The sequence below is a fragment of the Echinops telfairi genome, unplaced genomic scaffold, assembly GCF_000313985.2.
Source record: "Echinops telfairi isolate 266 unplaced genomic scaffold, ASM31398v2 ScPeMD7_4;HRSCAF=17, whole genome shotgun sequence".
NCBI lineage: Eukaryota > Metazoa > Chordata > Mammalia > Afrosoricida > Tenrecidae > Echinops > Echinops telfairi.
Window position 1 is genome coordinate 34149086 of NW_022103900.1, and position 18164 is coordinate 34167249.

Genomic DNA, 18164 nt, shown 5'->3' on the forward strand with positions numbered 1-18164 from the left:
GGGAGGGAGGGGAAAAAATGAGGACCTGATGCCAGAGTCTTAAGTGGAGAGCAAATGTTTTGAGAATGATGAGGTCAATGAATGTACAAATGTGCTTTACACAACTGATGTATGTATGGATTGTGATAAGAGTTGTATGAACCCCTAATAAAACGATTTAAAAAAAAAAGAAATACATTTTTTAAAACAGACGTTTGTCTGCATCAGTCTCTAAATATCATGCCTTCATATGGAGGTGTAGCAGTGGCTGGCTAGGTTTAATAAAGATCTAAGCAACGTTGAATAGAACAACATTCATTCATCAGTTATTGAGAACCCATTAGATCTGAGGTATTGTGTGATGTATGGTCTCTATGTGAAGGAGCATACCAGGTACTGAAGATAATATTTTAAATATTTTCATTCCATAAGCTTTGTTTTCACCCTAAATCTCAGGTCATCCTCATTTTCTTAAAAAGAACACGTTGTTACATCTTGGGTCTGTGTTTCACTATGACCTCAGCAACTCTTGGACAATGGAATTTCAGTGCTGGCTTGCTTTTGTACATTGAATTCTTCTTCCTTAAGTATACTGCCCTCTTTTGGGGGGCGGGGGGAGGCTGAAAATAGGAAGTGATTTGAAAAGTATAAAACTAGGCAAAATGGGTTAAAAATAGAAAAGTAAAGATTGGGCTGAACCCAAGGAAAACAATTCTAAGTGCACCGAGTGTTAGACTGTAAGATAACCTTCCAAAGAACTTACAGGAAACTGAAATGGGCACATGCCTCTAAAATGTCCTAATCAGGAACTATGCTGTGCCGAGTTATATGGCACAGTGCAACTGTTTCCCCAGAACCCCTGCATCTCCTTTGCTAGACGCATGTTGGCTCATGGTGAATCTTTAAGTTGGGTACAATGTACCTGAAAGTCTGAAAATTCTCTGGAAAAGAATTTTTCCGAGACATTAAAAAAAAACCAACATTATTTATCAAAAAATATATATATTTTAATCTTATTTATAACCCCTTAGATTCATTTAAGACTGTGGAATTGTCATAATATTTTCAACTCTAATGACATGCATACACGAATACAATATTTAGAATTTGTACCACCAATAAAAGATGGATTAATTCACATAACAGACTAACATGCTGTGAAGGTCCTGAAGACTTTTATTTAATCAGTTGATTCCTATGATTCATTAGGAATCAACATCTATTTAAAATCTGCAAAACCATCTTGAATCGTAATGAGCAAACAACAACTGAAAACATGGATTGACTCTCCCACGCCCATTTTTTTAACTCCCGTTTTTTGAAAACCTGACAGTTGGCCAAATGCATGTGATTTTCTTTCCTTTCTTTATTCTTCTTTTTTTCCCCCTTTAAATTTTGTAAACATTTGCTTCCAGGCTACAGCATCCTGCCAACTTCCAGCCAAGATTATTTTTAGGTTTGAACAATGAAATTCTGAATATAGGGATTTATAATGGAAAAACTGTGCTATAGGATACTGTAAAGTCTAGCATCTTGATAATGTTGAGGTACTGTATAGTTTAAACCCTCGGTCCACACTAAAAAGCTAATTCCTAAGCTATTAATTTTGGCTCTGTTTCCTTCTAAATGATTCCCAGGGAAAAGTATGTTAAGAACCTCAACTTCAGAGCTGGGGCTAGAGATGTAGATTGGAAATTACACTTAGGCTTTATCTGAGAAGAAAAATTATTTATTCCTATGCATTTTGGACTCTGATGGGTGGGAACATTTTGACGGACTGGAATAGAGCCACAGTCCTGTATGTGTTAGGTAGCCTTTCTGGCCATTGAAGTGTACATTCCTAAATTCACTTCTGTTACGCTAAAGCTCACTTTTGACAAGACTGTTGTGTATCGCTAGATGCAGATAAACGCCATTAAATCACACTACCCAGTGCAATGAATGGGTTAAAAGTGGGTGCATCCACATACCATCTGAGCATTCCACATTAGCTTGCTACTCATTGCACAATTTAACTTACAAGCATGTAGGTGGTGGGGGTAAGGGCAAACGCATATTTCTCTGAAGCAGAGAAACAGGTATCAGGTAACTGCGGCAGAGATGGCAACTAGTTCAATAGTCTGTCCTCATTACAGACTTCACAAGTCCGCCCTTTGATCCACATTTATTTGCGTAATTGCTGAACACAGCTTTTCCCTCTCCCCACCTTGTCATCTCTGATTTCTTTGAGCTGTTTTTTCCCAATTTCTCTTTTATATTCTGCTGGCTGTTTCCTGTTTACGCTTCCTTTTGATTTTGCCTTCCCCTCTAGCTCTGAATGTGGCTTTCTTGCAGACCCAGAGGCCCCAGCAGGAATACCCCAAAGAGGCAATTCCAGTTTGGACCTTGTACAACATGTTAGCTGTCAGGAAGGTGCCTGTCGCTAGAGTAGCATTAAGACAAAATACAAAGCATCAAAAACACGGAACTGGTCTCGATTTAAACTCAAGGGGAAAAAAATACAAAAAACGTCCACGGCCAACGTTCATGGAGCTTCTTTGAGGAGAAGCATCTCTATTGTAAATGCAAGTTGGCGTCTAACTTTAGGCTTGCAAAGTAAGCACTTAAAACAAACAAAAACAGTACCCCTAGAAATATTTTTGTTCGGGCCACAAATATTCTCTGGGGGAAAAAAAAACGCATTTATCTTGAACTCTTGATTTTTTGACCATGTAATTTTTATCAGTTTGTTTTGTTACTTTTTTATTTTTTCCCTCACTGCTTATAAACTAGCAAGCAGAAGTCTCTCTGGAACAAGATAGAATCATAAAAGTTTTCAAGAATCTCGTCACAAGTTAAACAGTACAAATTGCACATTCTTTATGGAAGTATCAGCCTTTAGTGCGTGCCTGGATCCAACTAGAACAGATTATCCCAAGGTGGGAAAGAATGAACAGTACAAAATTAGCCGAACTGGGAGCAGAGCTGATCTAGTGCAGGCAATACGATCTGTACTTCAGGGGCCTGGGTTTGGAGGCAGTGGGAAATGACTATGTAGAGTTTACTACTGCAGAGGAGCACTTGGTAGGATATGAAGAAAGGGACCGGTGTGCTGGGTTCACCATTAGAACAATTCTGTTAACAAGTGCAATGCCTGCTATGCCTCTTAGCATAGGCACCATACTGTAATCATGCCGTAATTTGTAGAATAAACAGTACAGCTTATGGCATGTGCACACACACCACATGGCTAGCAAATACACATATATTGGGGGAATATATTAAATGTGCTGGAATTTTATCATTCGGCAAGCATATTCCCCAGGAGCTCTCAAACCATTCCTCTTTGCAATATTTAAAAATATATACCCCCAAAATGCCACACTATTAGAAAATACACAGCTTACAATATCATAGGCTTGTGAATATGGCTTTCTCTCAAACCTCATTAAACGGCAGAGGGATTACCAACAAGAAATAGTTAAAGTATACTAATAATGGGAGCCACTCTTTTCCCAAGTTGCTATAATCTACCCCAAGATAACTAATTGTTCAAAGTAAACATTCCACTTAGACCACAAAAGGAATCTATTACACAAACATATAATTCAAAGTCATTTTTAGTGGGTTGTAAACAGTTTGGAATGAGCATAAAATGGGACAAAAATCAAAGTGAGCATTTTGAAATGAAAAAGTGTTTGCTACAAAAGGTCAGTCCCTTTGCTTGGCAAACTATGCAGAAAAGCCTGGGAAAATGCTGATCACACAAGCAGGGAGGGAATTTTAAAGCCAACAGCCTCCTTGTTTCTTTAAACAGACATCGGAACCTATAACTGGATCCTGTCAAACAAACGACAGCAAAAAAATATCACAGCTGCTAAGAAGTCAAGTTGAGAGATAAAGCTTTCGAGGCTAAGGACCTTCTCAGAAGTGGACTTTCTAAAATCTTTAAGCAAGGTTATGGGTCCCAGGGTGGCTTTTAGGCACGAAGTCAACTATGTAACTTTGTGTATTATTCCTGTCACAGCATCTTGTGTTCCAGAAAAAAAGAGGACAGACGTCTTGCTGATTAGTGTCTGCTGAGCCAGTCTGCAATGGAGCTGACACCTGGAAGGATGCAACTTGAAAGACGTTGGTATCTTAATGTTGCTGAACAGTGTGGGGCCATACTAACCGGAACTCAGAATCATGAAAAATGAATGAGTTCTCAAACTATATTCCAAAGGATGACTGCCAATCCAAATGAAGGGGAGTTGTGTTTCTGAAAGCCAGTCCCACTTCCTTATAAGCAAAAACACATCGCATGCATAAAAATATGTTTAAGATAAATACACTACTACAATTAGTTTACTTCATTAGTATCTGAAAGATGATTAGAAGTATATGTTTAAAACTACTGTGTTGAAATAAAGGACTGGTTCACCATTTAAAGTATGTCATTTTGAGTAGCTTGTGCAACGTGATTTCCTGTCACAATGTGTAAAAAAATAACATAGACCGTAGGGAGAATTAAATTTCTGTTGGTCTTATGAAAAGTCTAAAACCAGACAGATAGGGTATAAGGCCACTTTACAAGTTCATGGAAAAAGTCTAATATCTTTGAATTTCACTTTCCACAAACTTTTTGAAGCCCCTACTCTTACAAAGGGCTTAATAACCATTTTGAGGCAGCAAGCGTCCCCTGAATTAAGAAAACAAACATTTTAGGAGTTATTCTCCTTCATCACAGCTGGTTTTAGTTTCACAGTACTCATCACAGTGTGCACCCGTGTTGTCCTGTGTGTCTTTCTGTTTCGTGTTAATCTCCTCTATTGTCTCAATTAGCATGGTGACCGGCACACAGTAGGTACTTGATAACTATGTGTTGCTTGAAGCCGACGGGACGAGGGATTGTGCCTTCAACAAATACTTACTGAGTGCCTACTATGTGTCGGACACTGTGAACTTTCCTAATGATGAACAAATGGCAGTCATTCGGTCACATACTTTGCATTAAAATAACTATTGGAGCACTAATATTTATTAGATAAGTTTAGACAATCCATTTTGTTTACTTCACATCTTCTAGTGTCGTCTCTCTAAGCCATCCAAGTGGTCCTATTTTTAAGTAAGTTGCTTATCTACACATTTGAGACCATCATGAGTCTCACTGCGCATATCTACATCTACCAGCATGTTACCATGCCTCCTTTCATAGTCATGCCCCCAACCTGTAAAATAATGGTTAGATAATCTCATGATTTTGTCTCACTACTTAAAAACAAAGAAAGAAAAGAAATTCAGAAGAGTTGATGGGCTCACATTGTGGGATTTGACAAAGAAGAGTGTCTCTACTGAGAGCAATGTCAGAACAAGGAACAACTCAGTCTTAAAAAGACATATAACGAGGTGTCGAAGAGATCAGGTATAAGGCATCATCAGAACAAAAAATCTTACCATAGTAAATGATGGGGGGAGTGCGGAGTGAAGACCCAAAGCCCATTAGCAGGCCACTGGAGACCCCCTTGCAGAGGGAACTCGGGGAGGAAACGAGCCAGTCAGGGTGCGATGTAGCAACAATGAAAACTACAACTTTCCTCTAGTTCCTAAATGTTTCCTCCCTGCTCCCACTATCATGATATGAATTCTACATTGCAAGTCTGGCTAGACCAGAGGATGTACACTGGCACAGATAGGAACTGGAAATACAGGGAATCCAGGGCGGACGAGCCCTACAGGACCAGTGGTGTGAGTGGTGATACTGGGAGGGTAGAGGGAGAGTAGGTTGGAAAGAGAGAACCGATTACAAGGAACTATATGTGACCTCCTCCCTGGGGGATGGACAACAGAAAAGGGGGTGAAGGGAGACGTCGGATAGGGCAAGATATGACAAAATAACAATCGATAAATTATCAAGGTCTCATGAGGGAGCGGGGAGCGGTGAGGGAGGGGAAAAATGAGGACCTAATGCCTGGGGCTTAAGTGGAAAGGAAAGGATTTGAGAATGATGAGGGCAATGAATGTACAAAAGCGCTTTACACAATTGATGTATGTATGGATTGTGATAAGAGTTGTGTGAGCCCCTAATAAAATGATTTTTAAAAAAAAGTAGTATGGCCAGACCTTAGCTCATGGATTTTGGACTGCTCAGGAAAGACACACACACACACACACACACACATCACAAATCATGTTGGTAAACAAGAAAACACCCAATGAGATAGACTGACACAACAGTCACACCAATGGACTCCAATAGACTGATGATCACGCAGACGACATGGGATAGGGCATCAGTTCCCTCTGTTATCTATTACTGTGGCCCTGAGCTGGAGTCAACTAACAACCAGCATCGCCACAGATATAGATTGAAGATTGGCTGAATCATTATGAAATACATTTGCAGAAATCCGTTTGAATGAGGAAATACAAATTTAAGTTTCAGGGTCAATGAAAACGTCTCTCGTGCGTGGCTGGCCAGTGTAAATGGAGAGCGGCGGCGGCGATGGAGCCACGTGACAGGGCTGGGAAGGAGCCCACGCTTCTTCACAGCTGACTGCCCACGTTGCGTGTATCTTTTCTAGGCAAAGCAGGCAATGTCCGAAACCACGGAAAATCATGTAATCTAGTTATGATCATGGGTGAGGAGGAGCATGCTCTGGTGTTTTAGAGGAATAAAGGAACCAAATCTGATCAGGAAACATACTAAACAAGTTATTGACTAAATTGGTTTATATCGGCTCACTAATAGATTTTCTTCTAAGCATGTCCAAAGGATGCAAAATTTAAAATTAGCGAATGCCGCCTAACCAGGGGTGAATAAAGAAAGTACCAGGATTTCCCTGGGGACAGTCAAGTAGCAAGGTCAATTTGGTTCTGTCAGGAGCAAAAAGGTAAGACTGACTAGCAAACTCACCAACTGACCGGGAGTTGTGCTTCCTAATTATATGTCATTTTACATCACACGTGTAAGGAACAGTTTTGGAAAATACCCATATTGTTTTCAAAAGATTTTTATTTTAACATTGAGAAAAACAATGCCAAGGAAAGAAAGAGAAAGAGAGAGAGAGAGAGAGAGAGAGAGAGAGAGAGAGAGAGAGAGAGAGAGAGATTTTGTAACAGTGTGTCACTGCACTAAATATTGAGGCCATTTCCTTGAGGCTGAGAATAAACACACAGTTTTCTTTAACTGTGCTTTTCCCAGGACAGGTCAGAAGCATTTCCCATGCCTCTGCAGTTGAGTCTCTTGGCTGGAAGAAGATCTGGCCCTTAAACGAAGGGCTTCAGATAGCTGAGCCCCAGCCGCGCTGGAGACTTGGCACCTTTATATGCTGCTTCCTAATACCAACCCCAGCATAAAATGTCATCAGAAGCCTGCATACACATTGGACTTAGATGCACATAAATTATTTCTGTCCTGAGGTGCTTTCTGCCAGAATTTAGTAAAAACAACACTTTGAGTAAATAGAATTGGCGTATAAATGTAAGAATATTAATCCAAGAAAATGATCAGAGAGAAAGCTAATCAAAAGTACACACTTGTAAATCTTGCAATGATGTGCGAGGTTTATCTTGCACCTCTGAGTCTGTATTGAGCGTTTCCATAGCGCTCCGTGAAGCTGACACTGACAAAATGCTATGAATGATCAGTTGCTTTGTAGAATTGTAAAGTCTCCAGCTTTCATCGAATGCTTAGGAATTATTTGAATAATCATGTGTGTGATTAGAACCTGTTTGGTGGTGAATCTACACATTCATTTTAAAAGTAAACGCTGGGACAATGAAATATAATGCCACATAGGATTGCGCCTGTCAGCAAAAAACATTATCTTATTTTATTAAAATTCTCAAACCAAATGCCATGAACAAAAGATACGCTTCCCATTCTTCAATGCTATAATATCTTCACATGGCATGGCTGCATCTAGCAGACTTTTCCAGTGTGCCCAGGGTCAGTCTATACAATAATAGAGAGGTCGAGAGCTCTCTTTTATACATACATGCATCTTGTTATGTACAGTTTCCCGCAAAGTTCCTTTTGCAGTTTTGGTCTAATATAAGCATATTTACACCATCCATACTTGGTATTAATGAATGAGTGAAGATTGCTTGCCTATGGGGAATAAGAACATTATGACATTGTCGGTGACCCATTTGGGCTTTAAGGACTTATTAAATAATATTCTGAAAATATGGGCTCATAAACTTAAAGGACATTGCAACATGCAATAGAAGTGTTTTGTCTCTACTCCAGTTGACTTCATTTCTCACAGACACCACTCTTGGTGTTTGTTCTGCATTTACTGCTTCTACTCTCTGCTTTCCGCCCTGATAGGCTTCCCCCAAAGCCCCTCTCTTTATCCACAGTCCCTACCCACTCTTTTTCTTCTTGTTATTCTCCCATTCCCTACTGATAGGGGAATAATAGGATCCCAAGGCTGTCCTTACAATATAATTAAAGTATGAATTTCCAGGAGTTGGAAATTGCAGAGCATTTTTATTATGCTTCTATAATAAAGCCAGGTAACACTCTGAGAATTAAAATGGCTTTTTCCTAGCACTTAACTTGGCAAAGTTTTTTTCCCCTCAGTTCTATTGTTTTAAGAGATCGGGGGCTGAAAATAGGAATAGTTTCGCCGATTCTTTTTCTGAAAACACCTCTATTTTTGCATGATATATATCCCCCTAGATCCTGGGAATATGTTGTAAACTTGTAACAGATGGTGATGAAGCTTCACATTTTTATTCAATATATTTTTTAAGATTCTGCATCTCCTGTATGTATCATCTGGAGAAAATGACCTTGAATGAATGAAGTCATAATTTGAAAGAAAAACACCCGACACATAGACTATCGTAGAAAGGATGAGTCAATTGGGTTTAGTTTGCTCCTTTCAGTAAACTGATACAATTTTAGATGAAACACAGAATATTGGAATAAGGGAATCAAAAGCCATCCCAATTCTAGAGGTGTGTATGTGTGTGTGTTAATTGTTCCAGGAAAACCAGTTCACTGTGTTCTGTAACTGAGTAGAAACATGTGTAAGATAGAATATCAGTGTTTTTGTTTCACTTGGGTAATGCTGGGGGCTCACCAAAAAATGTCCTGGCACCACATCTCTGAGAATGAATTTTCAGAGGGTTCTAAGTAGTATGAGTGCTGAATGTTTTATCACTGACTTGAAAACAAGAAGTTTGGAATTGAATCAACAGCATGTCGAACAGACAAAATATTAAAAATAAAAAATAAAGAACATTAGTGAGAATTACTAATGTCCCTATTGTAAGAGACAAATTGAAGTTAATAAGAAACTTGATCCTCTTAAATGATTAACAAAAGTCAAGTTTTAATTGCATGGCTTCCCAGACAAATCAAGTGGCACTGTTACCTTGAGCACTGATTGTTTAGAGAATATAGTGATGGGTGAACATCCTGCATATGCAGCAACTCACCTCTTTTTTCTACAGCTTCAATACATTGCTTTACAAACCCCGGAACTGTGGAATTTTCACGGTCACACACTGTGTGCAGATGAGAGCCAAAAATTTGATCTGCAAAAGAAACAAAGATGAGCTTCATTAAAATCCAGGTTTGTGTTGTTCTTTAATTGGATTGTTTTTGTATCCACTGCATGCTGAAATCTTCATATTCCATAGGAATTGAATTGATTCTTTGCTTTATTTCCAAAGTGGCTATTGCAGACATACAAAGACCATCACTCCTCCTTTAGGGAACGGGAAACTGGCCCCAGAGCAGGAAAGCTAAGACTCTGCTATCGATTAGACAGGGATGACTGAGCAAGTTATAGTCTCTCTGGGCCTTAACTTAGTTGTCTATAAACAATGCCCAAGAATTGAGAGATTTCCCACAAAAGAATTCATCTTCATTTCCAATGTCTTTGGCATTTCAGAAGATGTCTATTAATGCTCATATAAATTATACTATGACCATTACATTTGAGGCATTCATTCTGTGGCCTAATGTTACTTGAAGAGGCAAGTTCCCAGAGACTGACTTTGACGTGGAGTTACTTAATTTTTCTCCTGCCTTGAGTGTCCTTCCTTTTTATGAATCTAGATATCATCTTTCTTTTAAGACAGCTCAAATCGTGCTTTCTCCACATCTTTCCTTCCGATCTCAGCTCTGTGTCTCCGATAACACTGGGGATTTTTTTGAATCTCAGTTTCTCAGGATGTTACAAGATGAGTGATCAGGAAAAAAAAAAGCTTGTGATTAAAAGATTTGACCACATTGGGTTAAGCAAAGTTAAATGGCTTTCTTTGATGTATGTTTATTTTTAGAGTCTTTAATATGCCAATATCCATTGTGAATTTCTGTGAGAGCGTGGATTATGCCCAAGGTCTTAAACTTATTTGAACAAGAGCCTTTTATTTCAAAGAGCATTTCCCCAGACTAGCATTGCTGAGAACACACTCCATGAAATGCTAGTCTACTCTTTGTATCTAGAAGGTGATTGATACTGAACATTTGATTGGTATTGGACATTTGATTGGTATTGCACATTGACTTTCACAATATATACAATATATTCTTTAAAGTAGAATCAGAGTTCTTAAATCATTATGTCCAGGCTCTACTCCTCCACAAATAAATGGACTTCATTTCCTTCCTCTCTCTCCTCATTCTCTTGACTACAGCCCCACTGTCCACATGGCCATTTCTGATCCATGTCAAGTATATCCTGATTCAAAGACCTTGTACTTATTCCTCCCTATAGAACTCTACTCAAATGCCATCTTACTGTAACTTTTACTGCTGACTTTATGAAAAAGTACCATGGCTACAGGCTCTTTTGCACATGGCCCTTACTTCCCATGTCTTTTCTTGTGGCACTGTCTCCCTCAGAGGCAATCACGTGTTAGTTCTTTCGCTTGCTTAGCCTTCAAATGGTGGATACTGTTGGGCAAGCATTAGGGCGCTAATGACAAAGTTCACAATCATCAGCCACGCATCAAAAGCACAATGGGACTCTGTGGCAATTACATAATCTGGTGTCAATTTGGGACTTGAGAAGATTTAAGAGTGAAGGGGTGAAGTCGTCTGTCAATTGGGTCATAGCCAATGAGGCCTGTGTGTGGGCATGGCCTTCTCCTAAGGATTCTGGGAACTGTACTTCTTCCTTGGAGGCAGGAGACACTTTCTCTCTCTGCTCACTCCCTGAGAGATGCTCTAATGACAAGACACATGGCACTACTCTGATAGACCCCATGCCCTGGGAACTGGAGGAGCCACATGGAGACCTGTGACAGCTCTGAAATGCTTTTACCACCACTGCATCCACAAGACTTTGCACCCACTGGCCTGTAATCTTCCTGTATTTGGCATCATTGCATGTGTTTAGTGATTCTGAAGAGGACTTTATAGATTGATATTGGACCTGTGAGCTAATATCAGACTTATGGACTTGATCTGGATTGGGCTGGGATATTTCCTCAATATTCAACTGCTCTTGTCTATAAAACTTTTTCTGATAGACATATGGGTCTCCATGAATTTGTTTCTCTAGTCTACCTAGACTGACACAGGTTCTCTTCTCCAAAAAATATTTACGAAGGAATCCAGATGAGGTGAAACATGACCCAAATTATATTGTGAGGAGAAAACACAGAAAGGCAGGACAAAGAGATGATGTGGAGCAACAAATGAAATAGAGAAAATTTGCAAAGAATATGGAATTTTGCATTCATTTAGATTCTCTGCTTAAAAGGAGCCCCTGAAGACATCATCATTCTGAAATTTTACTTTATTGAAATTACTAAATATTGTGGCACTTCTTATTCTAGATTCATTTTAGAATTCAATATAATTATATCCAACTAAATTCAGTGACTATTTATGTGCATAAAGTAATTGATTAGAATGCTAAGGTTGATTGATTCATCTAGTGAATATTTATTAGATGTTCCCTATAAGCCAGAAACTGTGATCCAGGTAAAAAGTGCAATGTTACATGATCTTCATCAGTTTAAGGAACAATAATAACTCTCACAAAAAGTGGCAATATAATGTCATTCGTGCTATTACATATGTTTGCAATAATAATAATAGTGAATTTTTATTGTGTGTTTACATTAAACTGGGCATGATTTTAGGTATTTCACACATTCTGATTTATTGAATTATACCTCCATCTGCAATCTTTTTTTTTTGGTAGCTATAGTATCATCTTCATTTAACAAAGGCATAAATTAATTCACAGTATGTATCATACCTCAATGTACAGAAAAGAAGATTCTTCCCTGCTGGACCCTTAAGCAACATCATCATAAATGAAGAAAAGATGTCAACAATTTCATTTTACTTGGATCCACAACCTATGCCATAGAGCAACATCAGGAAATCAAATGACTTGATTGCATTCTCAAAATCTGCTGCAGATGGTCTGTAAAGCAAAGGGCACCTGCTCTGTGCCACGGTCTTTTTAGTCATCTCATATCCCCGTGAAAGCTGGGCAAAGAATGAGGAAGATCAGAGAAAAGGTGACACCTTTGAATTATGGTGTTGGTAAGAAGAGTGATTTCCAGAGGAACTCATAGTTTATATTCCATTAAGAATACGGCCTTCCAGAAGAACAAACAAATATGAAAGCATTACCAGCACCACCAAAAGAAATGAAAAAAACATGAGAGCCTGAATCAAGACAATTAACTTAAAAATGAAGAGGAGGGAAGATCTCAGTAGGAATGGTAATGTTGTTTGGAAGTAGGAGGTAAGTCAACCCATAAGTCAAAGAGGATTTCCAAGTTTCTTAGTAGGAAGAGACAGATGCAGCAACCTGAGGGTTTGGGAGAATACACACTTTGGTATTTATAAGTTAGGATAAACATTTCAGACACAGAAGAATGGTAATAAGAGAAGGAAAAAAAAAAGAAAAGTGGTGAGAATTCAGCTCCTAGGCACAGCCCCTAGCCCTGGTGGCAAAGTGGTTAGGCACTGGTCTGAGATCAACAGTTTAACCACCCACCACTTCTGGGGGAAAGATGAGCTTTGTACTCCTGTAAACTGTTATAGTCTCAGAAACTCACAAGGCAGTTCTACCTTGTGCTATTGGATCATGATGAGTCAACATTGACACTTGTTGCCAGTCAGTTTGGATTTTGAGTTTAGGCAATACCTGATTGAATCAAAGGATGTCATGTGGTCCAAACTGAGTAAATGAGATTTTCTCTACAAGGCATTTAGAATGGAGAGTCTGAAGCACAGGTAGCTCTGTGCATCTGAAGCTCAAAGATTATGTAGACTCTGGGACCGGAGACAGTAATTTTAAAAGATAGTCATTTAGAATGTGTGAGTGGGCAGAGGAACCAAGTTCCAGAGATAGGAGAAGGAAGCAGATACATGTCAGCCCCCAAGTGTCCAACACCTCATTCAAAACCCGTTATTATCCTCAGCATGACATTTTAGGAGCTCTCCTGTGCGCTGGTAATTCCCACCCCTTTCCCCTGAGCTCTTTTGAGTGGGTGTTTTTCTTGTAAGCAAGTAGACTTGATAAGAAAGTAGCATTGACTAGGAAGTTTCAGGCTACAGCTTACAATTGCAATCGAAAGGTGAGCTCGGTAAAAATGATCAACACATAGCACTGGTTCGAGAGAGTGTGGTAGGTATCTACTTGTGTTGTGGCCAGTATTCAGGCCGCTTGTCGGATTAAAAAACAAAACAGAAAACGTGATTTTCTTTGGGGAAGATAACTTCTCCCCATTCTCCCATCATTTGCCTGGGTTAGTGCTCATCCCACCACCTGAAGTAACGGGGTTAAACAAACATTTTATCCTCCTCCCTTGGTCATGGGTCGAAGCATAAACACGTGAGTCCTGCTGAAAACATTTTGTCATTTTTTAATAGGACTACTTGGAAAGAGAAACCCTCTTTCTACAGTAAAAAAAAAAAAGTTGGGTAACCATGAGAATGCTATGTTAGCACCTTCTGGAAAGTCAAATTGGAAACTTAAGCCAAAAGAGTAGCATAAAGCTGCATGCTTGGGGGCTATCTAATCTGATGGCACTTTTGTGCCTCTAGAATTAGTCATGTCTTCTGAAGGTCACATTGTCCCCAGGACTTCCTAGTGACATTTTTTTCCCAAAAAAATTCATTTTTCACTCTCGTTTAGATGAGTTTTAAGCAATTGCAATAGGAAGCACCTCAGAGTGCTCATAGCTTCCAAATATGGGAGGGGAGTGTAGAACAGAGGAAATGTTGTGCAAACGATGTGAAACAACTTGGCAAACTGAAAAGTGTCAGCCAAAGGGGAAAACACAAGCTTAGAGCTTTGGCTCTAGTTCCATTGTCAAAGGGAAGGGATACTGTAGGATGGCCATCTGTCTGCAAATATGATACAGACCGGAGAGGGATACTCCGAGGTGGCTGTTGAATTATGGGCCCCACAGAACATTCTTTCTTAAAGAGTGTCGCTAGGAAAAGAGAGTAAGAGCGGTTCTATTTTCTTGGCAAGTGTTAATGAACAAGCTTTGTCCCTTCAACCCTCATGGCTCTTGTCCTGGCACCATGTTAACAATCATTTCTGCTTCCCCTTTCCTTACTGTATTCAAAAAGAAGGGAGTAATCCCCAAACCCTGAGCTCCGGCTCCCCACCTATATTCCCATCTGTGAGCTCACCGGAGATCCCTTCTTCTCTTCACAACTCTCATTATTTAGAAAACACCTCTTTATAGGGGTGCCAATGTTTCTGGAATTCTTTGCAAATGCCTCTGGCCTTGGCTAGTACGAGCATTATAACATCATTCTACCATTTCAGCACGTATACCGGGGTGGCAGGCAACACATTGGTTGGAGAAAATCCATTTTTTTCCTGCAATTTTTCTTTGAAAGCATCTTTTGGTGAGAAACACAAATAGACCTTCCACATGACTGCACTTATAAATCATGTTGTTTACATAATGAATTCGAGTTTAACTAGAGGATGGTGGCTTTTAATCTTTAAGCTCTCAAACTTTTGACCGATTTAGTTAGTTCATCAGCATAACCAGGTTAAGTCTCCAAGATTACAAATTAGCTTCATTCTCCCTCATCTCTGCTATATATTTTTTGACAAATTATGGTAAGAACACCCAGTAATGGGATCTCTGTCAGCTAGCTTCCAAATGAATCAAAACTATGAGGAAAACTACTCAATAGAGGCAGTTAAATGCTCAAATAATGTGACAGTGTTGTCATCATTCACCCAGGAAGACAGTCTCCACATGCTCTTTAGAATGATGGCCTTTGGCTTTTAGGGCCACTGCAGTGACTATGGTATTTTTTGAAAGGAACTGAAAAACAACACACAACTATGCATACATAAGGAATCCAGGAAGAAACAGAAAACAGGAACAAAAAATAGACTGTTTAGACACACAGAGAGAGCGAGAAATCAGACAACTGTGTTGGTCATGAAGCGTATTGGTCAAGGTTTTTGGCTACTAGCCTCACGAAAAGCAAAAACAAAACACCATTGCTATATTAAGCAGAGGAGAATTTATCTGAAGGGTACTGTAGGGCAAGGGAGGGAACTCAAAGAATTTATTGGAGGCTGAGGGATCAGTTTTAGAACTATTTAGAAACCAAGATGCTTGGGAAATCCAAGAAATGGAAAGCAGGAAATATCGTGACTGTCGATAACTCAAGCCAGATCACAATGCTATTTCCCTTGCCTCCCGTCCACCCCCCCCCCATTCCTGCACAATCATAATGACTCCTGTTAATGGAATGAATTATGACCCACTGCGCCCCGCCTCCCCACCCTGCAAACCCCTACCCCTGTTAAATATATGGTGCAAATCCTAACCTGTATACTTTTAGACAAAATCCCATTCAGTAATAGGGTCTTCTTTGTTATGCTAATGATGCCATCACACTGTAGGGTGCATTTTGAACGAATCTGTTTTGAGAAATACAACAAACAGATAAGGCACAGAGAAGCAAGTAGATGTGAAGGAAGAAAGATGTGATGCTATATGAGGATCCCCAAGCAACTGAGGACAGAAGCTGAACAGACACAGGGCTCTTTTCTTAGAGCCAACAGAGAAAGCCTTCTGCTCTAGCCAGTGCCTTCCCTCTGAGTTCCAGTCTTCTACACGGTAAGACATATATATATATATATATATATATATATATATATACATAGAGAGAGAGAGAGAGATTTGTGGCATTTCTCTTACAGGAGGGTAAGTCCAAACATATTGCCAAAGAATAATAAGAACCACTATTAAAAAGATCGAAATGTGAAGGTATTGTTTCTCCAAATAGCCTCCATCTATGTCTATAAACTTCTGAAGGTGATGTTTCTATTGCTCTAACCCTTCCTTGAAGAACTCTGCACTCTAAGATTCAGGTTAAAATCAGATTTAAGTGGCAGTTCCAGTACTTTGAGTCAAGGGACTCAAAATTGTGCTCCTTTAAATGTTCTTCGATTTTTGGGAACTAAAAGAAGCCAGAAGGAGCATGGCCAAGGCTGAGAGTGGATGGGATAATGTTTCCCAATTAAATTATGACAGGACAGCCCTTTGTACTCTTAAGACGCAGCAGGTGGATTGCGATGATGGACAAAAACAAAAACAAAAACAAAGAAACCTTGATGCAGGAAAACAAGCAGAGATGATTAGTATCACATATTATTTAAGGTGATACTTGTAACATTTGATCCATGACCCTTTGGATTTCCCAGACAGTAAATCTCTCAGGCTATAATGGATTGGGTATATTCTCTGATATTGAGTTAATGCTGACTTATCATGACCCTATGTAGAATTTTCAAAACTGTAAATCCATAAGGGAGCAGGCAGCCTCATATTTGTTCCTAGGAGTGGCTGGTCAATTTGAACCTACAACTTTGCAGTTAGTCTAAGGCTTAACCAACAGCACCACCAAGCCTTCTGATAGATGGGTAGTGGATTCCCAAGAAAAATTGATGGCCTCTAAGTGACTAATTTTAGTAATTTAATGTAATTAATTCCTTGGTTTTAATCTATAAGCATTTGGTTTTTCTTTGAAAGTTTAAGTTTTCAGATTATTTATTAAAAAATGTTGTTTCCACTCATCTTAATTTCTCTGCTTCCATCCTTCCCACACCTCCTTTTCTCCTTTGAAACACTCCATCCTATGACTCTCTGAACCTTTTACTAAAGACATTTAATGATATAGATAATGTAAATAAAAACCACACTTACATGGATAGCCAATTATCTTTTCTTTAAGATCTAGCAAAAGAGAGCTCAGACTAAAACACTATGGACTCCATCGCTCCTGGAGGCATGGTCTCCCAGCGCCTTGGGGCTTGGATTCAAACATGTACTGCTACCTTTTGGTTCCTAAATATTGAAAGTGGGGCTGATTCTTCACTGAACATCTATTCAGACCCTAGAAAGACATTGCTCTCAAGGCTTTGTTTCCTTGTGTTTCCTTTTTTTAAATTTTACTTTGTAAGGACTTGGTCTAGAAAAGAAGCTTAATCATTTTAATTTTTAAGTACATTGGTATCCAAGTAAGTAAGGATTTCCAAATATATACACTTACATGGGTGGATTTCCCCCACGTTTTTTTCATATTTTCCCATCTGACCAAAGTCCCTGAGGAGTATGTCCATAATATCTATTATAAAAAGATATCCCCCCCTCCCCCGAGAAGAATTTATTTCAAAGGATGGCACTGAATCCGCAGCTCCGGGAGAGAGATGTATCTGATTGGAGCACACGAGACCAGATAACGGGGGAGGAGGAGAGACTGGAGCACATCCTGGCTCACCAGGCCTTGAGGATGATGACCCCCAATTAGAACAGCCAGTAACAGAGAGGACCACAGGGCCAGCCCCACTATGGGACATGATGGCCCTCACTGACCCATGGCCCTGCTGGGGACAACACCAGAGACAAAGTGTGGGAATTGCACCCAATCTGATTCCACCACACTGAGGCAACGCACTGGGGGAGTGCAGCAGAACAGCAAGGGAATGGAGCAGCAAGGTCCCCAGTGAATGCTAAAGGTGGACTTTGGGGCCAGGGCGTGGTGCCCCAACAGAATGGACTGGAAAACACTCCTAAAGGCCAGCGATCCTTGACCTAACTACAAGCTTTCTTTCTTGGTGTGTTTTTATTTGTTCTTTGTCAGTGGGTTGTTGCTGTTGCTGTTTTGTTGTACATTGTTGCTTGGTTTTGCTCTGTCTTGTTTTTGTGCATGTTGTTGTCTCCGCAGGTCTGTCTGGATAGGATAGGCT

General features: G+C 39.6%; 1 protein-coding gene across 3 annotated transcripts in view; it reads right to left on the minus strand.

The window, feature by feature from the left end:
• Window positions 1-18164, minus strand: part of ARHGAP15 (Rho GTPase activating protein 15) — an 806341-nt gene that overhangs the window by 298757 nt on the left and 489420 nt on the right. For all 3 annotated transcript variants that reach the window (XM_004703839.3, XM_045299417.1, XM_045299427.1), the window contains one exon: window positions 9391-9489. In XM_004703839.3, coding sequence (XP_004703896.1) covers window positions 9391-9489 — 99 coding nt within the window. The remainder of the gene's footprint in view (window positions 1-9390; window positions 9490-18164) is intronic.